Here is a 19883-nt window from a genome sequence, read left to right as displayed (position 1 = left end):
TATGTAATGGACATAAATATGGATCTCTTACAGTTGGTTGGCCAGGTAGAAGGTCTTCCAGATTTCTTGGCATAAATGAGTGAATGCTTCTGGTGTTGTATCTGTTTGTTGAAACATGTCATTTGTTATTCTTTCTATTCCTGGAGCCTTGTTTTTCACCATGCGTTGAATGCTGCTTCGACTTCTTCCTTTAGTGCCATCTTGATAGTTCTTGATCATACACTACCTCCTGAAATTCTGTCTCCAGCATTATTTCTACCACCAAGACTGTATTTTCCAACTACTGGTGATTCTTCTTTGTTTCCAATTTTCATGTTCCAATCACCAGTAATATTACATCTTGATTGCATATTTGGTCAGTTTCAAACTGCAGAAGTTGGTAATTTCTTCATCTTTGGCTTCAGTGATTGGTAATAAATTTGAATAATAGTAGTATACACTTGTCTTCCTTGTAGGCATATAGATATTATTTTATCATTGACAGTACTGTACTTCAGAATAGATCTTGAAATGTTCTTTTTCACAATGAATGCACTGCCATCCCTCTTCAATTTGTTACCATATGGTCCAACAATTCGACTTTTGATATATACCCAAGAGAAATGAAAACATATGTCAACATAAAAACTTGTACATGAAAAGGATAAATATTGTTTTGATTCTACCTATATCAAATATATAGAATAGGCAAATTCATAGAGACAGAAAATAGATTAGAGATTACCAGGGGCTGGGAAGATAGAAGAATGGGGATTTATTGCTTAATGAATAGAGTTTCTGTATGGGGCGATACAGCATTTTGGAAATAGATAGTGATGATAGTTGCCCACATTGTGAATGTAATTAATATACTGAATTGTAGACTTTAAAATGGCAATTTATATTATATATATATATAATTTTTAAAGGTTAATAGAAAAACTTGTACACTAATGTTTATAGTATTGTTCATAATAGTGAAAAGACAGAAACAACCTAGATAGCTATCAGTAGATAAAAGGGTAAATAAAATATAATATATCCATACAATGTAATGTTATTCCACTATAAAAAGGAATGAAGTACTGATATATATTACAACTTGGATGAAGCTTGAATACATGATGCTAAATAAAAGAAGCCAGTCACAGAAGTCTTCATATTATATGATCCATTCCTATGCAAGTCTAGAGTAAGGAGCTGTAGGGAGACAGAAGGTAGGTTAGTGATTGATAGGACTGGGTGTACAGTGTCATAGGGTTATAGGGGATGATAGCTTAAGGACACGAGGTTTGTTTGTTTGTATGTTTGTTGAGATGATGAAATGTTCCAAAACTGACCATGGTGATAGTTGCATGTATCTGTGAATATACCTACAACCACTGAATTGTACACTGTAAATGGCTGAATTATATGGTTTGTGAATTGTTAGAGCTTCCGGTACTACTCTGGAATAATCTTCGAAGTATTTTGTTAAATAAAAAATGATCCTGATTGTGGTACATGAATGTATGAATGTGTTACAAATTCATGGAGCTGTACACCATAATAGAAAGGGGGTACTTTTTATTGTATGATAAGGCAAAAAAAAAAAAATGAATTTTAAAAAATGCAATAGAAATTGATAGAGAAGAGAGATTAATTATAACCAGAATCGGTAGTACTGGTGATGGGCATCAAGGAAATCTCCCAAGAAGGTTACCCTTGAGGGTACCTTGAAAAATGGTTTGGCTCTGGACAGATATTTAAGGAGAATTTTGATGAAGAAAGCAAAGTTATTTTAGACATTGTTAATACTGGGCAAAAGTACAGGATAGAGAATCTCTGACTGGATAGAGGATGCATTAATTATTTAGTTCTGCTGAACTAAAGGATACATAGAGGAAAGAGAATAAAGGCTGGTGGATTTCCTTGCCTGACAGGGTAAGAATTGAACACTTTATTATCTAGTCAATGAAGAGCATCAAAGGTATTTGATCACAGCTCTGCCTTGGGGATATTATTCTATCAAAAAAAAAAAAAAAACTCACTGCTGTCGAGTCAGATCTGACTCATAGATAATCCTCCTTGGGTTTCTGAGGTGGTATCTCTACAGAAGTATATTGCCCAATCTTCCTTCTGAGGAGTGGCTGGTGAGTTTGAACTGCCAGCCTTTTGGTTAGCAGTCAGATGCCTTAAGTTGAAGACTAGTTAGAAGACTGCTATTTAGTTCAACCAGGTGAGGCCTGGTTGTCATTCATATGACAGGTGGTGGAGGTCTGAGTGAAGATGGAACAGATGGTAATGATTTTGTGATATTGTCAAGAACTTGGCAGCTGACTGGAGAAGGAGAGAAAAGTTGGAAAGTTGACTCTTAGGTTTTGAGCCTAAGTGACAGGGATGATAGTAGTACTACTGAAAAACAAAAACAAAAACAAAAAAACCTCACTGCCATCGAGTCAGATCTGACTCATAGCAACCCCTCCTTGGGTTTCCCAGGTGCTATCACTACAGAAATAGATTGCCCAACCTTCCTTTTGAGGAGTGGCTGCTGGGTTTGAACTGCCAGCCTTCTGGTTAGCAGTCAGGTGCCTTAGGCACTGCGCCACCAGAGCTCCCACTATATTAAGAAAAGGAAGGGGGGAACAAAAGGAGAAAAGGAAAGAAAACCAGAGTTGTTTTGGGAGGAAAGTGAATGAGTGTAGTTTGGAGTTTGTTTAGCTTGAGGAGCTAGAAGCTCCTTTATTTAAAGGAGTTCTAAATAAGAGATACAGTGGCTGGTAGAGAGGAAAGCCATGTAGTATAGCAAAAAGAGTACTGGACCGAGCCATCAAGAAACCATACCTGGCTTTCCCAATAACTAGCTCAACTTCTCTTGGCCTATTTCTTCATCTATAAAATGGGAGACTTGGATTAGAAAGGCAGTATTATATAGTGGTTGAAAGCAAAGGTTTTACGGCCAAACTTGCCTGGGTCCTGCTACTCACTAGCCTTTTATCCTTGGATATATTATTTATTTTCTCTAGGCCTCAGTTTTTGTAAAATGGGAATAATAATTATATACTTACCTAATATGGTTACTGTGAGGAATATGTAAACACACACATACAAATCTCATGTAAATCTTACTTATATGAATCTTATTTATATTTATATGTACCTGGTACACAGTAAGCTTATTACTATATAGATGACGTTCCTTTCAAATCTGATGATCCACTGTTATGTGGTCAGTTTCTGTGAGACTGGCATTCTATGGCAGAGGTCAGGGCCAGGGATATAAGTTAATAATTTATTTTCTAAGGTATTGTTGAATAGATGAGATGAAATAGTGAAGGAGAAAATGAATAGAACATATGAATGGCAAGGACCAAATGTTAATGAGCACTTATATTTGGGAGCAAGAGTCAGGAGCCTATAGGATGGGCTAATGAAGGAACATTCAGAGAAAGAGAAGAAAAATCAGGCGATACACTCATGAAAGCCACTGTAAAAGAAAAGATGAGATCAAGGGACAATTGTCTTTTACAGTAGAGACCACTGTAGCTAAGTTTAAAGGTTTATGTGAAGTATCTAATGGATAGAAAGAAGTTGAAGATAAAAGCGAAGGAAATGAAGTTGAAGATAAAAGCGAAGGAAATGAATTGATAGAGTATGGTTCAAGTAGCATGTTAGCCTCAAGAAGAAGGAACATCGTTTCTTTCTTTGAATTGGGATCAAAGAAGGGAGTAATATGTGGTAATGCTATCAAATTTTGAATTGGGAAATTTGGAAACTTAGTAACTCATGTTAAATGTCTTCAAAGATTTTTAGGTAGAATAGCAAGCAAGGTCATCTGTAGCAAAGAGGAAGGTAGAAAACAGTATTGAAGTGTTCCTGAAGAGCTTTACATGTTTTCTCTAATTCTGCGCTTTGTGTGAATGAGAAACAAGTAGTTACTGAGTTTTTACTATCTGCTCGGTATCAAGCTAAAAGCTTGTTTCAAACTTCAAACATCCCTAAGAGGCAAGTAATATTACCCAACGATTACAGAGGATAGTACGTGAACAGAAGAAGGATAGAAAATTGCTTCATTACCCAGCTAATAAGAGGTGAAACCAAGATTGAAAACCAGATCTGCCTAACTCTAAGCTCTTAATAATCATGCTTTCTGACATTTCATTTTGAAATTGTACTAAATCACTGAAATGTTGATTCAGGAATATACATGAATTAATGGGACAGAATATAAAGTATAGAAAAATAGCGCTTATATACAGTGAAATTTAATTTTAATGAAGTTAACATTTTAAATGAGAAAAGGGTAGATTGTTTGATAAATGTGTTGAGGCAGTTAACTATCCATTTGAAAAAACATTTATTTTGACCCCAAGTTTTAAAATATACATAATAGAAATCAGAATAGTGGTTTTCTATTTTGGGGTAGAGGCTTCAGTTAGGAACTAGGAGAACTTTCCGGAATAATGTTCTATAATTTATTGGAATGTTGTTTATCAGTTTTCCTTTATTTATTAAAGTTCATCAAATTGTATGTCTAAAATCAGTATATTCTACCATGTGTAAATATCTTAATGAAAAGAAAAATATATATATATATCTCTGAGACATTGTTAAATGAAAATAAAGTGTGCTGTAGAATGAAACATAAAATACAATGCTATTTGCATAAAGGAAAAGAAATAATTACCACCAAACAAAATTACTTACTTCTTTGGATCCATATAAGGAGCTCTGGTGGTGCAGTGCCTAAGGCATTAGACTGCTAACCAGAAGGCTGAAGGTTCAAAACCACCAGCTACTCTGTGGAAGGAAGACCAGGCAATCTACTTCCGTGCCTCGGAAACCCAGTGGGGGTTGCTATGAGTTGCAATTGACTCTTTGTCAGTGGGTGGGTTTGGTTTTGGTTTTGGTTTTGGATCCATATATTTGTAAATGTGCCATAGTCCTTTGGTCCTTCGGCCCTGTTCCTTTGTATCAATCCAGTATGCTTTTAGGGTTTCTTTCTAGCATATAAAGAATAATAAGCATTTATATTAGAACATCATTAGCATGTCATTTTCCCCACTGATTATGATTCAGTGATACGATATTCACAAGTGATATGATATTCACAAGTGAAGAAGATACTCACTTTCCGTGAATTCTAACTTTTTAGAAAAAGGTTATTTTTCTTTTTGCTTAGTGATTTTGAAATTAGTATATTTTAAAAGGCAGCCTCGTATAAAGGAACGCTTATTGAACTAGAAGTGCTCAGGAGATCTGAGGCTTGTTCTGACTCTGCCACTGATCGGATGGGTAATTTGGAGCAAGTTATTTTAATTTCTGTAGGCCTCTGTTTCATTGTTGGCTAAATAAATGGATTGATAATTGAGGGTCCCTCTAGGAGGTCTGGTGGCATAATGCCTAAGGCATTTGACTGCTAACCAGAAAGCTGGTGGTTCAAACCCACAAGCCACTCCTCAGAAGGAAGACTGGCAATCTAGTTCTGTGGAGATATCGCCTCAGAAACCCAGAGGGGGGTTGAAATCAACTTAACAGCAGTAAGTTTGTTTTTTGGTTTTTGGTTTTTTTTTTTTGTTTTCTAGGTCTAAGATTCAATGAACACTGTTAATTCACATAGATCTTAAGTGAAATAGGTCACTCTTCCCATCAAAAAAACCAATCTCACTGCCATGGGGTTGATTCCAACTCATAGTGACCCTATACGACAGAGCAGAACTGCCTCATCTTTCTCCCAGAGTGGCTGGTGGATTTGAATCACCAACACTAACCGCAGCACCACAAGAGCTCCTCAAACCACCTTAGATACATGGAAAAGACCATCTGAAAGGATCTGAATTTAAAATTTTAGTTTAAGCTCAGTAACTTAAAGTTGTTTTTTCTTTTTTTTTTTTTTCTTTTTGCTTTCATGTTTTGAAACAGGTGACAAGTAAAGCTAAGCAACTGAAGGACTCAGTTACCTGCTCCCCAGGTGAGTTAGCACCCACCTTAATACACTGATCTAAAGCAGTTCCTTAAATAGAAATACCTTTTTACAATAACTACTTTAATTGCAATGGTGTATTGGTTTTCTCCAATGAATTATTCTGGTAATATCCCTAAAAGGCATTGCATTACAACAACTAAGGGAATCCAGCTCTACACATGCCACAAGTGCCACAAGGATGTATCTAATGAGCTTAATTAACTATAAGAAAAACCTAAATGTCCACCAGCAGATGTATGGATAAACAAACTAGTAAATACATACAATGGAATACTACACAGTGATAAAGAATAATGATGAGTCCATGAAACATCTCACAACATGGATGAATCTGGAAGACATACTGAGTGAAATAAGTCAATCACAAAAGACAAATATTGTATGAAATGACTGTTATAAAAAGTCAAGAATAGGTTTACACACAGAAAAAAGTATTCTTTGATGGTTAGCAGGGGTGGCAGGGGAGAGAGAGAGGCAATCTCTGACTAGATAATAGACAAGTGCTAATTCTGGTGAAGGGAAGAACAGTACACAATATAGGGGAAGTTGAAACAGGTAAAGGAAGACAATGAGACATATGCAAGAATAAAGGGCAATTTTAGTAAATGCTGTATATAATACTGCAACAACTACCCAAAGTAATCTACAGATACAATGCAATCTCGATCCACATTCCATCATCTTTCTTTAAAGAGATGGAAAACCTAATCACAGACTTTACATGGTGTGGTGGTTATGTTTGTGTGTCAACTTGTTTGAGCCTGGTTGAGTGGCTGGGCAGCTGAGACTGGCAATCAACTCCATGGTGGGATCTACCACAAGCAGCTGAGCAGCTGCTTTGGGTATGTGGTTTGCTTCCCATATATAAGAAGCAGTTTTGGAATGGTCTCTAGATTATGGCACGCTTGGACCCTGTATGTAGCTGTGTCATTGTTCAGCAGCCTGCCATGCTCTGCTGACCTTGGGACTTACAGTGGACTTGAGTTAATGGCCTGCTGTATGGTTTGGTAACATTGGGACTGTGCCTTTCTAGTTGTCAACCTTGGGTTTGGCAGCCTTAGCAGCCAGCAGCTGTCTGAGTGAAGAAGAGCCTCTAGCCTCAGTGGGCCAGGAGCAGGAGGCAGAGCTGAAGCCAAGGCTGAGGGGCTTTCACCCAGCCCCTAGATCCTGGCACTTTGAACTTGGACTTAAAGCCTCCAAACTGTGAGAGAATGAACTCCTGTTTGTTAAGGCCATCCCATTTGTGGTATATTCCTGTCAGAGCAGCACTAGGTAACCAGAACATAAAGGGAAGAGACCCCAGATAAGTAAAGTACTACTAAAGAAGAAGAAATAGAGGAAAAATTATCAAGGATTTCATTTTATTTGGATCCACAGTCAACAGCCATAAAAGCAGCAGGCAGAAAATCAAATGTCATACTGCACTGGGCAAATCTGCTGCAAAAGACCTTTTTAAAGTGTTAAAGAGCAAAGATGTAACTTGGAAGACATGGGTGTGCCCAACCCAAGCCAAGGTATTTTTCAGTCACTTCATATGCATGTGAAATCTGGACAGTGAATAACGAAGACTGAAGAAGAGCTGATGCCTTTGAATTGTGGTGGTGGCAAGGAATACTGAAAATATTGTGGACTGCCAGAAGAAGGAACAAATCTATCCTGAAAGAAGTACAAGGAAGCTCCTTGTAAGCAAGAATGCCCAGACTTCGTCTCACCTACTTTGATCATGTTGTCAGATGGGACCAATTTCTGCAGAAGGATATCATGGTTGGTAAAGTACAGGGTCAGTGAAAAAGAGGAAGACCCTCAGTGAGATGGACTGACCCAGTGGCTGCAACGATGGGCTCAGGTATAGCAAGGATTGTGAGGCTGGTGCTGGACCAGGCAGTGTTTTGTTCTGTTGTGCGTGGGGTCGCTGTGAGTCGGAGCCAATTCAATGGCACCTAACAACAACAAAGTAGGAGACCTCACACTCCCTAATCTTAAAACCTGCAATAACTGCCACAGTAGTTAAAACAGCCTCCTACTGGTACAATGGCAGACACACAGACCGATGGAACAGAATTGAGAACCCAGAAGTAAATCCATCCACCTATGGAGAGCTGGTCTTTGACAAAGGGCCAAAACTCATTAACTGAGGAAGAGAGAGTCTCTTCCATATACAGTGCTGGTGAACCTTGATATCAATTTGCAGAAAAATGAAATGAGACCCATATCTCACACCATATACAAAGACAAACTCAAGTTGGATCCAAGACCTGACATAAAACCTAAAACCATAAAGATCAACAAAGGAAAAACAAGAACATACTTAGTGGCCCTAATTCAGAGCATAAGTACACTACTGGGTATAACTAAAAAAGCACAAACACCAGAAGACAAAACAGATGGATGAGACCTCCTAAAATAAGACACACATATCAAAAGATTTCACCAAAGTAGTGAAAAGAGAACCCACAGACTGGGAAAAAAATTTAGGCAATGACATATTGGACAAGGGCTAATCTTTAAAATTTATAGAAAACTTCAACAACCTAAACAAAAAGACAAATAATCCACTTAAAAAGTTGAGTACATGAACCAACATTTCATCAAAGAAGACATTCGGGTAGCTAACAAACGCATGAAGAAATGCTCACACTTACTAGCTATTAGAGAGAGGCACATCAGAACAAAGAGTTAATCATCTTACCCCAGCACTAATGTTGTTGTTGTGGTTATGTACCGTGGAGTCAGACCTGATGCATAATGACCCTTCTTTGGGTTGCCGAGGCAGTATCCCTATAGAAGTATATTGCCCATCCCTTCCTTCCAAGGAGTGGCGGGTGGGTTTGAACCACCAGCTTCTGGTTAGCAGTCAAGTGCCTTATGCACTACACTACCAGAGTTCCTCCAGCACTAATAGCAAAGTTCAAAAAAGCAGAAAACAGGAATGCTGGCAAGGGTGTGGAGAGACTGAAACCCTCATACACTGCTGGTAAAGTGTAGCACTGTGGAAAACTGGTGCTTCCTTAAAAAGCAGGAAATAGAAATACCACATGATCTACTAATCTCACTATTAGGTGTATATGCTAGAGAAATAAAAGCTGTCACACAAAGATATATGCATACCCATGTTCACCACAGCATTAGTCACGATAGCAAAAAGATGTAAAAAACCTAAATGCCCATCAATGAAGGAATAGATCAACAAACTATGGTACATGCAAACAATGGAATACTATGCAATGTTAAAGAACAATGATGAATCTTTGAAACATCTCAGAACATGGATAAACTTAGAGGCCATTTATGCTGAGTGAAATTAGTCAGTCACAAAAGGACAAATATTGTATGAGACCATTATCGTGAAAAGTCAAGAAAAGGATTTCACAAAGAAATATTCTTTGATGGTTACCATGGGTGAGTGGGAAAGGAGGATAAACCGCAACTAGAGGAGAGTAAATATTAACTGGGGTAAAGGGAAAGATTTTGAAAAAAAAAAATGAATACTATTTATATGAAAAAGTAGCAACAATATAAAATAGTTAACTTAGTTTAATAATGAGCTACATCTCTGAATATGTTTTAGAAAGAATTTACACATACAAAAGAAATACTACAATAACAGTAATAAACAATCATTTGTGAGTAGATAATACATATAGGTGAGGGAGGTTGTATGGGAGTATACTTGTGTACATATATTGGTATGATTGTGAATGTTTCTACATAAGTATTTATAAATGTTGAATGCATGCTCATGTATATAATGGAGCACACAGGTGTCACATTTACAGAAACTACTCAGGCAGTAGGACTGAACTACTGCACTTGAAGGCTCAGGACCATAGGCTCAGGGGACATGTAGGTCAAGTGGCAAAGCACAGTTTATAAAATATAAAATAATGTTCAACATCCTAGTCTGATGAATAGCTTCAGGGTTCTTAAAAGCTTGAGAGTAGCCCCCTAAGAAGCAACTATTGGTCTCTTCCCACCTGAAGCAAAGGAGAATGAAAAAAACTGAAAACTCAAAGAAGTAATTCATCCAAAGGACTAATAGTCCACAGGAACCATAGCCTCCTGCAAACCTGAGACCAGAAGAACTTGGTGCCAGGCTACCACTGCCATCCATGCTGACCGGGTCCACAGTAAAAGGTCCTGATAAGAGTGGGTGAAAATGTAGAACAAAATTCAAATTTTTTTAAAAAAAAAAAAAGACTAGAATTACTAGTCTCAAATAGACTTCAGGAACCCCAAAGAATATAACCCTCAGATCATCTTCTAACTTGAAGCTCAAGACACTCTCAGAGGCCACCTCTCAGCCAAATAATAGACAAGTCTTTAAACAATAGTACCAGTGAAGAGTGTGCTGTTCAAGCAGTCAACTATATGAAACCAAAAGGGCAACATTTGCCCAGAACCAAAGAAGAGAAGGCAGGCAGGGACAGGGAAACCAGATGATAGAAACAGGAGCACAGTGTGGAGAGTGCTGGCACTTTGTGGGGATTGCAACTAGTGTCACAGAACAATGTGTATATGAATTGTTGATTGAAAAACTAATTTTCTATGTACATTTTCACCTAAAGCATAGTAAAATGTTCAACAACAACAACAACAACAAAAAAACACTTTGGTATTTCATTTCCTCCAGGAATAACTGAAATTTCATTGGCATCTCCATACTCTTAGATTGCTATCATGAAGTAAGGAAATGCCTCCCAAACCTTCCCACCTAACTCAAATACAAGTCCCAGGGAGAGAATGCAGATGAACAGCCAGGAAACAGGCCAGCAAACCCTGAGATCTCAAAAAGCCATCCCTAGAATGGGTTCCACTCCGAGTACTCCAGCTGTGGGCGGTAGAACATTCCCAGATTCCTTTACTACGAATAGTTATTTGTCTGGCCGTGGAGGCAACATGGAGATATTATGTGAAAGAAAGAAACTACCTCCAAGACATTCTCCAAAAATGCATTCTTGAAAAGGTTTAGAGTAAGGAACAGACATTTATCTCATTAAAGCATTGGTGGGGATAGGAAAAAGTGTTGTGAAGAGAACAGGAAATAGGTAGTTTAACATGTAAGAATATCTCTGAGGTGACACTTGTGACTTGGAAGGAGGTATGTTTGCCCTTTACTGTGAAACGGGGCATCACGGTGGCAGTGGCAGCAACTTCAAGCAGAGAGTAGACCCCACAGTGTTGATGACTCATTTACAGATGAAGCTGAAAAAAGCAAAACTGGTCTGTATTTGGCCACATCCAAAGTCTTCAGCTCTCTCCAGTACATCTAGGTCTATATATATAGGAGCTCTGGTAGTGTAGTGCCTAAGGCACTTGACTACTAACCAGAATGCTGGTGGTTCAAACCCACCAGCCACTCTTCAGAAGGCAAACTGGGCAATCTACTTTCATAGACATACCGCCTTGGAAACCCAAGGAGGGGTTGTTAAGAGTCTGGTCTGACTTGAGGGCAAACAACAACAATAACATATATATATATATATATATATATATATATATATATATATAGCTATGCTACCACAAAACAGTAATTTTTTTACTCCATATACTCATCTATGTCATCATTCTAACGTCTGCAAGTTGTTGGTGTTGTGTGCCATCTAGTCAGTGCTGACTCATAGCGAGCCTATGGGGCAGGGCAGAACTGCCCTATAGGGTTTCTTAAGGTGCAGTCTTTACAGGAGTAGATCACCATGTCTTCTCTTTCACAGAGTGGCTGGTGGGTTCAAACCACCAACCTTTGGGTTAGCAGGCAAGTGCTTGATCATTGCACCATCAGAGCTCTTTGTAACACCCTGTAATATAGAGGCCCCTTAGTTTATTTGCAACAGTGGACTTGAACATGCCAGCAATTATGAGGATAAAGTAGAACTGGACAGCATTTCATTCTGTTGTACATTAGATTGCCATGAGTCAGACAAAGTCAACTTAATGGCAGATACCTATTTATCTATTAGTCTTACAAATCCCTATTGTTGGACATTTTGGTTGTTTTAATTTTTTTTATTGTTATGAAGCAGTGGTTCCACAGTGGGGTGCGCAGGATGATCCTTTAGAATATAGGAAGACTATATTAGGACTAATACTGTTTTGTTTTTTAATCTTTAAATAATGAGAAAGGAATTACACTTTCTAATATTTAATAAACATTTCTGGCAACACCCTCTTCATGCCCATGCATCACAGGGCTATGTGTTCCATGTGGCACCCAGGGCTTCCTGAGGGCACAGCAGGATTCTACAAGGCTGACAGATTGGCAGTGGCCTGTCACTCATTCTTTCACTTTCAGCATAGTGCAGCAGAATGCCCAGTTGCATGGATTTAGTGATAACCTTCAAGTTGCAGTGACACTGTCTAATAAGATGGAGAGTAACCAGGAGAATGTTTTATGTTATACAGAGGCTTCTTGGTATTTTGACAAAGTACTTAAAAGAGTCATTTAATTTCAAAATCATTGTTAGCATGTTTCTTCCAAAAAACAGTTCCAAACTTGATAGCAGATATTAAAAACAAAATCTGTGTTTTCAAAATATAGATGACATCTTCACAATGAATGTGAAGCACCTGTTTTTAAAAGATACTTATGTGATAGAACAACATTTTCAAAAGAGATGTTTGAAAGTATTTTCTATTATGAAGTGTTATTTTTGTGGCTAACATAACACAAACTTATTTCTGAAGATTTAAAAATTTTGAAAATAACCTTTTAACCTGTTTAAACATCTTTCAAACAAAATGAAAATTGTTAAAATATAAGTGTTAACATCTTCCACTTAGTTTGCAAGAATAACTGATTGGTTAAGAGATTTTTATGAAAACTGTTTGTAATTGGTGGTGGTGGAGGTGGTGGTTGTGTGCTGTCGAGTCGGACCCGACTTATAGTGACCCTTCCTTGGGTTTCCAGGGCGCTATCATTATGGAAGTAGATTGCCCAGCCTTTCTTCCGAGGAGTGGCTGGTGGGTTTGAACCCCCAGCCTTCTGGTTAGCAGTCAATTGCCTTAGGCATATCAAAGTCTAGTGAGCACAGTCAACGGGGCACTATATGTGGATATATCTGTCTTTATAAGGTAGCTTTTCAGCTGTGATGGCCATTAAAAATTAAGGGCCAGAATAATCATATGAGCTGAACATTTACATTAGCTAGATACACTCCTTGGAGAGATCAATCATGGGAGAATAGAAGGGCTGTGTATGCACAGGGAGACAGCTCGGGCAGCAGTGCATGAGAGGAAAGGACACAGGGAAGAGGAAACTATGGAGAGGAAGTGGGAGGGGAGCTGTTGCATTGTGGGAAATTGTAGTCAATGTCATGAGACTAAGTGTATGTGAACTGCTGTATGTAAAGTGAGTTTGCTTTGTAAACTTTCATTCAAATCACAATACAAAATAAAAAAATTAAGGGTCAGAATAAACTTGACTTTTGACCTGGCCCTTTAATTCAGTGTTTCAACCAGTATTAAACAATACTGAAGTATTTTCAGTCTCATTGTTTTTAATATTACTGTTACTGATATTTTTATGAGAATAACAATGTTTTATTTCCTTTACCAAGTAGAACAAAATTATTTTTTAGGATATTGAGTTGATTTTGAATATCTTTTTTATATGTGTTTTATAATTAAATAATATATTAGCAGAGTGGTACTTGGTTATAATTCATAAATAAGTATATATACAGAGAGTTGTATAATCAAAAAAGTGTGGAGATCATGCTTATAAAAATGCTCCTTATTTGTAATAGCAGAAGACTAGGAACAACCTAAATAACCAATTGTAAGGGGCTAAATAAGCTATGCTATGTCCACTCAATGGATTATTATACAGCCACTAAAGAGAATGTGAATCTGCATGTGCTAAAACAGAATAGATTCCAAATAGTGTCCTCCCAGTAATATAAAAAAAGGGAGGAAAATACTCTATATTTCTAGAAGTAAACACACATAGACACTGCGATTCATTCTTGCTTCTGAGGAAGGGCACTGGGAACCCAGACTGAGAGGGCTTTATATGTTATATATGTTTCATTATATTCCATTTGTAATCTTAATTCTTTATCGTGTGCAGGATTTAATTTTTATAAAGCTAGTAAAAAAGGAGAAAACATCACTTAAAAAATTAAGAGCTAAGACTCAATAGGTAAATCTTAGCATAGATCTGTAATTATTTCCTTAGGATAACTTCTGTCTGCTATAACATAAATACAGGTGTGTGGCTTTAAACAACAGAAATTTAATTTCTCAATTCTGGAGGCTAAAGGTCGAACTCAGGGTCTTGACTCTGTCCGTAGCCCTGAATATTCTTTGGTAATCCTCATATGGCATCTGTCTAATACCTTCCCCCTTCCCCACCCCTTTTAGATTTTGTGTCTAATATGCTCTTTTTATAACTCAGATGTGATTAGGGTTAAGACACACCCTGCATTGTTGTTGTTGTTGTTTGCCATAGAGTTGGACCCCTCCTTGGGTTTCCAAGGCAGTATCACTACGTAAGTAGATTGCCCCATCTTCCTTCCAGGGAGTGGCTGGTGAGTTTGAACCGCCAGGCTCCTGGTTAGCAGTCAAGTGCCTTAGGCACTATGCTACCAAAGCTCCCACACCCTGCATTAGTATGGCCTTATTAACATAGCAAAAAGAAAGCTCTATTTCCAAAAAGGGTTGCCTCCATAGGTACAGTGGTCAGGATTCCAACATATATTTTGGGGAGAACAAGTTCAATCCCTAACAACCTTCTGTAAGTAGAATTCTAGAATCACAGGTAAATAGTTTTAAGGTCTTACCTACATTTGACAGATTGTCCTCCAGAATGGCTAGACCTGTGCTGTACAATATAGTAGCCACTAACCACTTATAGCTATTTAAAGTCAAATTTAATTTTAAAGTAATTAAATTTAAATAAAGATTTGAGTTCCTCGATGGTGTTTCAGCTGCTTACTAGCATCACAGAGCATTTGACTGGACCAGGGTCTGTCCCCCCTACCCATGCATGCATCTCCCCCTCCCTCTGCATCTTGCTGCTCAGTACTGGGTATTGCTGTACTTTCTAACTTTTGCCAACTTAATAATCAAAAATGGATAATTCATTGCTTTAATTTGCATTTTTTTCTAATATTTATTAACTATTTGTATTTCTTCCCTTTGGAATTGTCTGTGTTCTTTGTCCTCTTATTGATGACAGAGGATATTAATGTTATCTGTCTTATGAAAAGGTTTAAACATTTTAACAAAATTTTCCTTTTCACATTTAAAGATTCTTGTAATTGCTACTAGTATGATTTACTTGTACATCTGCCTGCCGAAGGCAGTGTAGTAAGTTCACATTGACAGCTTTATTTTCATTGGGTGGTCTACTCCCGTAGTGATACCGCCTCAGGAGCCCCAGGAGGGATTGCTGTGAGTCAGATCTGACTCAACTGCACTGAGTTTGGTTTTTTGGTTTTTTTTGTTTTGGTAATGGAATAATAACAACTCTGGATTGTGAAGAGATTCTTCCTTACCTAATAAGTAGCAGGTTATTTCTTCTTAAAAAGATCTTTGAAAAAAAAAAAAACTTTGCATTATTCTTTGATCACAACATGATTCTGTGTATACCCATTATTCCTGGAGTAGTGAAAAAGACAATGACTTACAATCAGACAGAACTCAGTTCAAATTCCAAATCTGCTGCATGCTGAGACTTAACTTTCCTCATCTGCAAAGTTAGAGTAATGTTAACCTGTCTTTCTAGAATAGTCTACAAATTAAGTAAGTTATGCAAAATGCCTAGCACACGATCTGATGTGTGGTAGACAGCTGCTATTATTGTCACTTGAATTAACCATCTATGTGGTGTGATCCTTTTCCATAGGAATGGTTAGACTTGCTGAGCTCAAGTCAACAACTCAGAATTCCAAACCCATGAAGACCTCCACAGCCTTGCCAGATGACATCATCACCCAGCGAGAAGATGCAGAGGGAAGAGTGGAGGAAGAGGAGCAGGAGGAACTGGAGGAGGGTGCAGGAGATCAGAATGGAGCTGGAATCACAGAGAGTCGGTCTCGGAGGCGGAAGCCAGCCAGATTGCTTGAGACAATAACAAAGGTGGAGCCAGAGGAGAAGTTCAGAGCAAAGAGGCAGAAGGACTTTGATTTGTCAGAACAAAATGAATCCAGTGATGAAGAGAACCAGAAAAAAGAGAGAACTCGTGCTGCAGAGGAGCCATGGTCTCAGAATCAACAGAAACTCCTGGAATTAGCATTACAGCAGTATCCAAAGGGATCCTCTGACCGCTGGGACAAAATAGCCAAATGTGTCCCATCTAAGAGTAAGGTGGGTAAAGAGGAAAGAGAAAGTGGCCCCTGCACAGGTTTTAGAATACCATGGAAGTGGCTGCAGCCAGTGCTACCTAGTTTTCCTTTCATCTTATTTGTATTTTTCTATCTAATCTTTCTACGTGATCTCCTACCAGTTCCCTTCCAGTATGTTTCTCCTTTCAGCATGTGATTCTGTGCTCTGAGTAGATTAATGCAAGTGCTTATATAATTAGTCATTGTACAGACCTCTTAGTTCTTCTCAGAGATAATTCTACTTGTAGAACACAGACTTCACCCTCAGCAACTCAGCCAGCCTTGTGGAGGCACTTGGGGTGGCCATCGGAGAGAGGCCTGGGCACAAGCATGATTCAGCAGCATGATCACCAGGAGAGGCAGCGTGGGTCACCTCGGTCATCAGGGCCTCTAACATAGGGAGGCTCCCTTTATCCATAGTGGGGAGATTTTTCATAAAATCATAAGCCCCTGTAGCTTAGTAGGAGCTCTGGTGGCATAGTGCCTAAGGCATCTGACTGCTAACCAGAAGGCTGGCAGTTCAAACCGACCACCCACTCCTCAGAAGGAAGATTGGGCAGTCTACTTCCATAGTGATACCACCTCAGAAACCCAAGGAGGGGTCGCTGTGAGTTGAAACTGACTGGACGGCAGTGCGTTTGGTTTCTTGGTTCGTAGCTTAGTAACAACCAGTCTCACTGAGGAGCTCTGTGTGGTTGAGGATGTTATCATGATGGTCCCCAGTTCTGTGGTGTACGTTCATTTTCTCTCCAAGACAACACTTAGTTGATCAGAGGCTCCGGGACCGTGTTCTTTTATGTGGGGTCATGTGAGATTGACATTTAGGATTCTGCTTACCCTCTGTAACCTTGGCTGTTTATAATTGGCTTTTCTCCATGTTTCTCTCTCTTAGTATCTGTTAAAATACATATTCAGCTAGTTTTCAAATAAAATCCAAGAGGAGTGAAGATGGGTGTGCCCTGTGGAAGGCCCGCCCCCACCTCTGGTCTCCGCCTTGTGATCTAGTATTTTGGAGCTGTAGAGCTCCAGGAGTGATCTTTTCAACTTCGACCTTTTGGCACACAGTCTCAGGGGGCCTTTTTCCTTGTAGTGGTGCTCTTAGTCTGAGGCACCAGGGACACTCTGATAAATCAAAAGAACCAATCCTTCCTGGCGGCTCTGCCTGTCACTCTAGCCTCTGAGCACATTGATGTTCATTTACTTTTTTTTTATTGAAATTCTGTGTTGGAAAATGGAGCCCGTGGCCATGCATGTCCCTGCGTGTACAGGTCTAGTTATCCATCACCTACTTTAAAATGATGACGTTCAGAGTTTCCTCAGGAGAAAAATAAACCACTAGCAGTTGATCTATTGGAAGCAGAGATTTGCTCAGCCTCTCCAACTGGAGTGCCAGAAGTCCTTACTTCCCCCAGATTCCTCCGGCGTCTGTCAGGACCCGGCGTTTCCATGTGTGATGAATTGACATTGGCTTAAACTGAGGGAACTGGAACTGTGGATTCCCGAGGATAGAACACCCAGAAACTCATCGCCTTGGGGTTTGAGAACCTTCCTGTTTTCAGCTAGAAAGTAGAAAGGCTTTCATTATTCCGCAGGTGTTCCCCTTAAGCCTTGGCTTTGGAACCAGGTCCAGCAGAGGCTGCCTGCTGGCTCACCTGCCATGGGGCCAGGCTAACAGGGGAGCCTTCGCCTGAGGAGCAGGGCATTCCCTTGCAGGCCTGTTGTTGAGAGCTGGGCCAGCACGGTGTCCCTCCAGGTGGACGGCTGTGCTCTCCTTCGTGTCCTGTGCAGTTAGGTAGTGGTAGCACACCTGTTACAGAAAGGCCTTGATTTATATTTATATTTTTAAATTAGTGCCACATACAGAAAAGGCATCTGTTAGGAGATACTGTCTCATAGTACTAAGGTAAAATCCGGGAAAGAGAAGGAATATCCGTTCTCTATCCAAGGCAGCTGATAAAGTCATCTGCCAGAACTCAGTTTGCACTAGGTCTTATTTATTTGTTTATTTAGATTTTTATCGTAATTTGGGTGGAAGTTTACAGAGCAAATTCATTTTCCATATAGCTTTTCATATACATTTTGTTTCATGACATTGACTGCAATTCCCCACAGTGTAACTGCTCTCTTCCCTTCCTCCTCGTAGTCCTCCCCATAGTTCCCTGTGTTTTTCCCTCCCATGCACTCCCGCCCCCCAAGCTATCTCCCTGAGTTTGTACCAGGTTTAGTGAAGGCTTGTTTTTTTGTTGTTGTGTTTTGTTGTTGTTGTTGTTAATAGAAGCAGAATGGGTTTTGGAAAATATCTTGTGATAAACCATGAGTGTAGTGAGGCCCAACCCCTCCTCACTGTCATCCCATCTCTGCTACAGTAATGATTCACACCCTAAGGGGTGACAGCTACAGCTATCATCAGGATCCCTGACGAGGTAGGAAGGAGTCCCATGGTATCATCTGGGAGAGCAGAGCAGAGTCCCAGCACACTCTATGCCAGTGTCCTGTGGGGGCTGGGCTGTCATGACCCCACAAGAAGGTCTCAGCAGCTCCTTAGGGAAAGGCAACCCAGAATGATACTGATGATATTATGGTGCCAGGCCTCAAGAATTTTGGTTTCTCCTAAACGACAAAGTAAAAGGTTAAAATTATATTTAACAAATTGACATTCATAATCACAATGTGATATTCCTCACACACAGCTACTCTGGGTCCCTCACCCCCTTGATTAGCAACCCCTCCTTTGGGCAGGAGTTTCAAGAGTGGAGACAGACAGGCCTCCTTGTACCTGTCTCGCCAGGTCTGCCAACCGGACTGTCCTAGAAAAGACAGGTTCTGGGACAGAGCCAGCATTCAGAGTAAATGGACACAGACTCCTACATTAGCATGGGGCCCAAGTTCACAAACTGGCCATACAGTAGGCTTATTGCAAGAAGCAGCTGATATGTAAACTCAAACTGACTTGTAGAGTCATTGTTTTCACCTCTCTTTTTTCCTTCCTACAGGAGGACTGTATCGCTAGATACAAGTTGCTGGTTGAACTGGTCCAAAAGAAAAAACAAGCTAAAAGCTGAATATTCTGAAAGATGCTGTTCACTTTCATTTTCCAAAATGAGTATTTTTAGGATCTTATGCAGAAATTTGCATTTTGTACCTCAGTATTTCTATACGTCCTGTGCCTTAGTAAAATAAATAAATAAATAATAAATGTTGTGTTATGTTGCTGAAACCAACACTGCGTTAAGGAGGGAAGCAAGCAATTTGGGCATTTTGCAGATTATTTTATGACTCATCCCTGCAAAGTTCACGTTCCTGGAGAACAAATTGAATAGAGCTTTCTAACAATCAGGCAAATACATGTTTTTGAAGTGAGTGAAGCATGAGTGAGCTAATGTGTAAGAATTAAAACTTTTGAAAGAAAACCATGACCAAAGAACACATCAGTTAACATCTCTTGGGAGTCAAGTAGCTGGACAAAGTTACTTGGGGAGGATAAAAACTGGGTTGATACTCAGGTAGCTGGCTAAGTACAGTGTGAGGTTATCTTACCAGTTTTATGTATCTAAAAAAATTAGACTGCATGAACAAGAACAAGGTGACAACAGACTTTTAAGCTTGGTTGCTCAGTA

At 39.2% G+C, this 19883-nt stretch overlaps 1 protein-coding gene across 1 annotated transcript in view; it reads left to right on the top strand.

The window, feature by feature from the left end:
• Nucleotides 1-19328, top strand: part of DNAJC1 (DnaJ heat shock protein family (Hsp40) member C1) — a 452461-nt gene extending 433133 nt beyond the window's left edge. Inside the window, exons 8-10 of the mRNA XM_007936407.2 lie at nucleotides 5881-5929; nucleotides 15789-16249; nucleotides 19260-19328. Of these exons, the coding sequence (XP_007934598.1) occupies nucleotides 5881-5929; nucleotides 15789-16249; nucleotides 19260-19328 (579 nt within the window). The remainder of the gene's footprint in view (nucleotides 1-5880; nucleotides 5930-15788; nucleotides 16250-19259) is intronic.
• Nucleotides 19329-19883: the final 555 nt, after the last annotated feature.

Source organism: Orycteropus afer, unplaced genomic scaffold (assembly GCF_000298275.1).
Source record: "Orycteropus afer afer isolate SDZICR_OR568_19922 unplaced genomic scaffold, OryAfe1.0 scaffold00035, whole genome shotgun sequence".
NCBI classification, from domain to species: domain Eukaryota; kingdom Metazoa; phylum Chordata; class Mammalia; order Tubulidentata; family Orycteropodidae; genus Orycteropus; species Orycteropus afer.
The sequence above is the reverse complement of the archived record's forward strand: the minus strand, read 5'-3'. Positions and strand labels throughout refer to the sequence as shown.